The sequence below is a fragment of the Oppia nitens genome, unplaced genomic scaffold (assembly GCF_028296485.1).
Source record: "Oppia nitens isolate AA-2021 unplaced genomic scaffold, nextdenovo-longstitch-racon4-pilon3 scaffold1_pilon_pilon_pilon, whole genome shotgun sequence".
Classification (NCBI taxonomy): Eukaryota; Metazoa; Arthropoda; class Arachnida; order Sarcoptiformes; family Oppiidae; genus Oppia; species Oppia nitens.
This window is the reverse complement of record NW_026533199.1, coordinates 14,174,049-14,182,715: the sequence shown is the minus strand read 5'-3', so window position 1 is coordinate 14,182,715 and position 8,667 is coordinate 14,174,049. Positions and strand designations below refer to the sequence as shown.

General features: G+C 29.4%; 1 protein-coding gene across 1 annotated transcript; it reads left to right on the top strand.

Moving 5' to 3' along the window:
* Positions 1–275: 275 nt before the first annotated feature.
* Positions 276–4,759, top strand: LOC128951639 (uncharacterized). Its single transcript, XM_054296886.1, has 3 exons — positions 276–1,733; positions 1,801–3,726; positions 4,676–4,759. Exons 2-3 carry the CDS (start codon positions 1,801–1,803, stop codon positions 4,757–4,759), a joined length of 2,010 nt encoding a protein of 669 aa, XP_054152861.1. The 5' UTR covers positions 276–1,733.
* The last annotated feature ends 3,908 nt before the right edge of the window (positions 4,760–8,667 follow it).

Here is an 8,667-nt window from a genome sequence, read left to right as displayed (position 1 = left end):
GATTGTAAATAGTACTATTTGGCAATTAATACTAAAAGGATATAATACTGCGGTATAATTATTATTATTGTTATTATTATTACTATCACTATTATTATGATTATTATTATTAATGTCATTATTATTATTATTGACTATTATTATTATTAATTGTTGTTATTAATTACTATTATTATTAATATTATTATTATTATTATAATTGTTAATACAGTCATGTAAAGATGTTTTGTATAGGGTCGGTGCTGCCATCTATTGATGGTAGTAGACACTATCAAGACTAGAGTGTGTAACGGGAATCACGGTTTGTTCCCAATGGGAATAACCGTGATTTTCCCGGGAAAACCGGGAATGTGTTGGGAGTAGGGTATTAAAATACCCGACACAAATCCTAACATATTCCCGTCTATAATACAAAATATACAACACTATTTTTATTAAGTGGGTTAACACCTAACAGAAACATAGGGAATATTAAGGGAATATATAGGGAAAATATAGGGAATTTTTATGGGAATATTTTATTAATTAATTAATTTCTTTAATACTTATTGGGAATTAAGTATAGTATATGAATTTATATTAGGGAAGGCACGGCATGTTTGCACACGACACCAATAGGTGTTGTGCGCAAACAATAAGTCCCATTGATTTTGAGAGTATATAAACTGCTGTAAACCATTCATTTGGTTATGAAGTGTTGGGTTCAGACTTAAACCAGTTAACCCTAAAGAGTGCTTAGGATTTGCATTAAACTGCAAACCTAATAAAATACCATTGGATTACATATAAATTTATTGTACTTTTGTTTTTATTATTATTATTCAAATAAATACTGTTATACTCATTTACAATACGGATTACAATTTATTTTAACTCAACGGTGAGTCGTCAGACTTGGACGGTATCTGTTTACGGATAGATACCGGTTGTGTTTCATCAGCTCGTATCGGACCGCTGTGGCGTAACAGTGGCTACGAATTAGTGTAACACAACGCATGTGGTGGCTAAAGCGGTGAGATATACTCAACTATTACCGGTAGCATAGCTCTTTAACTGGAGTATTGCTTACATTACCTGTTATACACCGTCGGTAAAGTTCTTTAAACAGAACCTACCGACTCACACGCAAATCCAAGCACAGTGATGAGTAGACTTTTAAAGCAAAGTCACTCTTCATAAATAGGGCTTAAAGGTCCAAAAAAGATCATAGGCATGTGCATACCGAGGGAATGGTAGCACAGCGCTTTTGTCAACAGAGGATGTCGGTTTAAAAGCTGACACTAATCCTCTGATCTTCTCACCTCACATGGGAGGAATGAGAGCCTTGGTTTAAACCGGCTGAGGGGTGCGAATGACATGTAATGATCGCTGTGATTGACTTAAACGAGTCAACACCTAACTGAGTTCTTAAACTGGAACTCAAAATTTCTACGTCTATCAACTGCAAGGGATGGTAGCTGACAGACGTGTGGACTAAGGACGAACCCAACACTTCATCAAACAACGGCTGTTTTCCGAAGCTCGAGGATGGCTAAACAACAACAACACCCGACTAATATTTAATAAACACTCGACTAATATCTAATAATAAAGACCCGACTAATAATAAACACTCGTTACCATAATAACCCTTATATAATGTTGGGGGTATAAACTAATAAACTAATAATTACCACTAAATCTATTAAACTATTGGGGGATAATTGCGCTATTATGACTCATTAAAGCTCGCTGTGATTTAAAAACTATAAATGTATTCATTAAATATAACCATTATTTTTTTTATTATGTTTATAACAGATGTCTAATAATAAATCAAACAGTGACTCTTCTATGGATTCGTATGGAAACAATCAACAGACAAATGATGCCAACAATAATGTGCCGCTTAATAATAACTCAACTAATAATTCAGTGAACCTACCTTATTGTGAACCGTCAACTTCACGAATTAATAACCCAATCGATCCATATGATATTGAAGTAATTACCATCTCTAGTGATTCAGAAATGGATATAGAAAACGCTGAAGATGAGATAACACCTGAATACTTTTTAAGCACATACAGTGATTATAGACATCCAACAAATCTGACAACTCTAAGAAATAATCTATACTCCGAGTTAATGGCATATGAATGTTACGACGACTTCTATGATTCAAATGATGCGGATGACGAGAATGATACAAGCAATGCAGATAATGTAATTGAAAACGCAACAAACGAAGAAGACGCCGAAGTAGTTGACACAGGAATTGCGGATGAAATCAAACCAGTACTCATGGGTATCAGAGATAACACGGAAATAAAAAATGAGCCACAATTGAACCACCAAATAGGAGCTGTAGTTAATCAAACACCAGCAACACATTATGGACAATCAACCGACGATGTATTTATCGGACAAAACAGTGAATTTAATTTCAGTGTACCATTTGGCTCTACTTTTGACGCGTATAACAGACTTAGATGTTCTGTTAGTACCTTTAATACTGGATATCAAAAACTTTTCATTGGACTTAACTCTGGACAAATTGCAGCATTTAATAACGGATCACTAAGACCAATATATTTTAAACTACAACAGAAAATGAACGCACCGATAAAAATTATTAAAAGTGGTGTTAAAATTAATCACTTATTAGCAGCGACTGACAACACAATTGCATATTACAATGAATTAAATGGACAACAAATCTATTCTCACACATATAAAGTTGGTAAAATTATTTCAATTTTCAATGAATGTCACCGTAAATTTGTTATTATCACAAAAGAAAAGTTTACACAAATTGACGAATTAATATTTAATGACAACATCTTAGTGAATGTACGCTACGCAACAGGTATTGCAGGAGAGGCCGAAGGGATCGCATTTGATGCATTATCAAAACATAATACATCGAAAGACGGACAATCAATTTTCACATTACGAGCAATATTATTATTAAAAACGGACGAGAGAAAAGTGATACAACTTAAAGTTTATGAAATAGAAATTACTGGTAATGTCATCAAACAAAAGTTTAAAACTCCTGTTGTAATTAATGGTAACATAGCAGCCGAACACAAAATGGTGGTAACAACGAATTATATTATTTTGGCAGAACTGTTTAATCCAGATGTTCCAACAACGACTTCAAGGAATATTCAAATCTATCGAAACGATACGCTCCATAAATGTTTTAGTTGTACACTTGGCGCACCAATAAGAGATATTGTTTGGAGCAAAAATTATCTTCTTTTAATAACTGAACTAATGCAAATTGACATAATGAACTTAAATGATTTGCAAAGAACATACTTGGTCTCATGTGAACGACCTATTATCAAAGCATTAATAACGTCAAACAACAATCAAGCAACACATGAATCACAACTGGGTATTTTATACTTAGGAACTGATTCAGTAATTCGACATAAAAACCTTAAAGACTTTTTAATAACTAAAGAAACAAAAATGGTGGAAGTCAACAACCGAATGATGATAGCGCCGCCAAAGGACTTGGGAATGATAAGAATTTCAAGCACCGAATCTAAATTATCACCATATTATTATAGAGCATTAGCAAACTATTATAATATAGAAATAAACGATTTTGTATATCACACTGTAACTGTAGATAAAGAATTAATTTATATAATTATTGTTAGTATCCCAATGTTAAACATCAAATTTAGAATTGAAGGACCGACTACGGAAGCCGTTCGCGAAACAGCAGCTGTTCGATGTCATAAAGAACTTCAAATAAAATTAATAGATTCTCAATATTTATTTGATTAATTCAAAATACTTTTTGTAATATTTATTTTCAATTTTACAAAAAAATTAGTAATAAATGGTTTATGCAATTTAATAAATTGTCTAATATTAATCGACATAAAATAAATCAAAATTATTAAATACTGTTTTCTAATTAAATACTAATTAAAATTTATTTAAACACTAATAAATAAATGTAATATTTATCCAATATGGCGCTAATGATGAGTGTTCGCTTCACCATAACAAGTGAATCTAAAAAAGTAGTTGGAGCTGAAAATTAAAGAAACTGATTATAAAACTGAGAAATAGGAAATTAACTAACGAATAACCTACGACAAAATTTTAAAATTTATGGAAATGGAAATATTAGAGGATAATTAAGTGCAAATCATTTTCGACAAAATCGGTCAGAAAAGAGAAAAGAAAAGAGATTACATTTTAAATAATAAAGGACTAGAAAACAAAATATAGTCAATTTAATAAACAATTAAGAAGACATCAGGGGATGCTGATAACATTTGATTGATCAAGGATTGCGGAGATAATGGAAAAGATTATGATGTGAAATAATCGTCGATTTATAATGGTTAAAAACAAAAAAATTCATTGATTACAATCTAAAAGAAATCATCAAAATCCATGAATAAAAAACTTGGAAAGGTTACACTAAAAAAATGGACTATTACAATAAAGACAAATGAAGAGATAATCATCTAACACGGTGGACAACAAAAGCCAGTAGACAACTAATCAAAATGAAAATCGCAATGGATTAAATAAAGGATAAAATTACACATTAACATCAAATGACAAATAAAAAAATGACACGATGAACAATGTAAATGGAATATTAATGAAGACAATAAACTTACAATGAAAACTATACTAAACTAGTGTTATTTAAAAGGGTGTCAATCAAGTGATATTAACTGAAAAAGGTGACAATAAGAGAAAAAAGAATAGGTCGACATATAAAACAGTGGTCGAATAATGAAAACAGATGTCAGATAGGGACGACAGATCGATATAAGTAATAGATTAAAGTCTATGAAAACAATTACTGAAATAATAATGAAAATAAATAAAAACATGTTTATTGATAATGACCGACAAACATTTGACAAAAATGGTAGACAGACTAAATAATTAACAAAAATGGTCGACAATCAAAAAGGATGACAAGAGATCATCGGAAAGAGTAATTACTGGACTAGTCAATAGAAACAAAATGTGACGGAATAGTCAAAAAGAAAAATTATATATAGAAAATAGTGGTTGTCAGTTTTGGTCAACAGAAAATTTGGAACAAATGACGTCAATGGAAACTACTGTCGAAAGGTGTTGCAAAATAGGAAACAACCGAACAATTAAAATGACTGATAAAAATCATTATGAATAGTGATGTACAAAAATGTGTAGATTTTCATAATTCAAATATAGACAAACAGATCAAATAATCACATAGAATTAACAGTGGATAAACTAAACAGAAACAACATACGATACGATATAGTCAACGGAAAATTCTATAAACTAAACAAATCAATAATAATGTAGTGACAAAATAAATAGTAAACAATATTTTATAAAATACTGGAATATACACAAAATTAAAATTAAAATTTAAAATAAATTTGGACAATATAGAGATAAATAATTTACACATTGTAAATGAAAGTATAGTCGACAGCAGTCAGTAGTCAATGATAAAGATAAAAACACATGTGGAAGAACTTTGAAAAGAATTAATCGCTTAAACAAATTAAAACGCTACTTCACAGCGTAAGGGGTTATATTGCAATATTAGAATAGATGATTGGATCAGCTGAAGAAATTAATTACAACAAATAATGGATGGATCTCTGGAAATGAGTACATAAATACTACAAAAAAAATTCCGATACTTTCAGTTACTTAATAAAGAGATCGATAAGCTGAAACATTTGATGAAATCATCTGATTAATTGGATCCAATAGAGATTAAGGATAAATCTCAATGAATAAGTTGTTAATGGAGTCAAAGCAAATTACGTCATTGTACGTCAAGTTTATACTGTGTCTTTAAGTAATTTAAAATTGAATAGCACTATAAACTTATTTTAGTGGCCACTGGTAATGTCGGGGACATTGAGTAAAATCTCGGATAGATTTTACGGATACAAGTTCATTGTTATTTAAATGTCGTTAAAAACAATTATATCTAATAAATCACATTTAAATCTAATAACAGTTATAATCTTTAAAACTAACAAAAATACAGAATATTATAATCACAGTTAATAATCTATTTAATAAAACAGACAATATAGTTCAAAATTTATGTTAATGACAGTTTAAAGAGAAATAGTTAAAATCATATCGGATGAATGGACTTGGGATTTGGAAGAAAAAGTCAAGAACTTTAAAATTGCTTTGAGCTCAACAAAAAATAAGACTCCATTACACTTAAGAAATAGACGGTTTGAATGACTTCCGTCTGGAATAAGGCCTTCTGTATGTTTCGTTATCGTGTTAACGAATCACGTTATACAGGATATGCTGATATGCTCCGGTTTGAGCATATGTTTGCGCAAACGGTTGAAGAAGGGCTCGTTGTTTCAATAGACAGAACTGATCACTCTTGTTATTGAAACCATATTTACTAATAAAACAATTTACAAAAATTATGATGAAAACAAATATTCAAAAAAGCTGATACAAAGAATACAATGGATAACTTTAAAGTTAAAAGAGAATTAACTGTATTTGAGCCGTACAGTGATGTAAGGAGGGACAATAAAAGGTTAACAAAGATAGAATAGTCGACATTCTTGATGTTAAAAGAAATTATAAACAAAACGAAAAGTAAAGACATCGTTGACTAAACGTAATCGAAAAAGTAAAGATTACTATTACTAAAGAGACTATTAACGATAAGGATAAGGACAAGAAAATATCATCTAGAATGGCCGTTATTGGGATACTGGGGGACGCCTTAGCATTCAATGACAGGATTGGATTAACATGAGACATAAGAAAAGATCACAAACGAAATAGAAAATGGTTATTGCAAGAAACGTCAACAACAAGAAAATCAACAAAAAAGGATTAGTCAACGCGGTCTTTAAGATGATGACAATCAAGGAAAACATCAGCGGACAACGCGAAGAGATGGTTGTTTCTGAGGACAGAAACGTTTTAAAGTGAGGGGAAATGCCTTATATTAGCACAACAAATATCAGTAATAACTGATATTGTTGTGCTGACCAAACAAAATATTTTTAAATGTTATTAAATAAATACTGATTAGAAAATATAAATTAAAATACTGATAATAAAAATATGTACTTAAAGTATATGTAAATAATACTACTGTTAGTAATACTGTATAGGTTTTACGGCATATTTATAGTTATTAATACATAAATACATAATACTGTTATTGTAGTTATTATTAAATAATACTAAAATATTACTTATTGTTTTAATACTATTGTTTTAATACTTAGTTATAATATTGTTAAGTGATTGTAAATAGTACTATTTGGCAATTAATACTAAAAGGATATAATACTGCGGTATAATTATTATTATTGTTATTATTATTACTATCACTATTATTATGATTATTATTATTATGATTATTATTATTAATGTCATTATTATTATTATTGACTATTATTATTATTAATTGTTGTTATTAATTACTATTATTATTAATATTATTATTATTATTATAATTGTTAATACAGTCATGTAAAGATGTTTTGTATAGGGTCGGTGCTGCCATCTATTGATGGTAGTAGACACTATCAAGACTAGAGTGTGTAACGGGAATCACGGTTTGTTCCCAATGGGAATAACCGTGATTTTCCCGGGAAAACCGGGAATGTGTTGGGAGTAGGGTATTAAAATACCCGACACAAATCCTAACATATTCCCGTCTATAATACAAAATATACAACACTATTTTTATTAAGTGGGTTAACACCTAACAGAAACATAGGGAATATTAAGGGAATATATAGGGAAAATATAGGGAATTTTTATGGGAATATTTTATTAATTAATTAATTTCTTTAATACTTATTGGGAATTAAGTATAGTATATGAATTTATATTAGGGAAGGCACGGCATGTTTGCACACGACACCAATAGGTGTTGTGCGCAAACAATAAGTCCCATTGATTTTGAGAGTATATAAACTGCTGTAAACCATTCATTTGGTTATGAAGTGTTGGGTTCAGACTTAAACCAGTTAACCCTAAAGAGTGCTTAGGATTTGCATTAAACTGCAAACCTAATAAAATACCATTGGATTACATATAAATTTATTGTACTTTTGTTTTTATTATTATTATTCAAATAAATACTGTTATACTCATTTACAATACGGATTACAATTTATTTTAACTCAACGGTGAGTCGTCAGACTTGGACGGTATCTGTTTACGGATAGATACCGGTTGTGTTTCATCAGCTCGTATCGGACCGCTGTGGCGTAACAGTGGCTACGAATTAGTGTAACACAACGCAATATATATATATATATAAAATATATTAAATGATAATAAAATGACATTGATTTTAAGTAATATTTATTATATTATTATCAAGTTTTAAATTATATATAATTATTAATAGTAGTAATTTAAAGCTTTTATTTTTTTATATGATTACTAATTACTAACAATTTATTTATTTTTTTGATTATTATTCAAATGCTAATATTATTATTAGTAAATAATTGTATTATACTGTACCTGTATATATATATAGTGTACATATATCAATAATATAGTCTCAATATTTAATATTATTTTATATATATATATATATTCATCTATTAATTGTATTTTAATACAATTTACAAACAAATATATTATAAATCTTAGTGAAAAACTTTTTTCATTTATTAG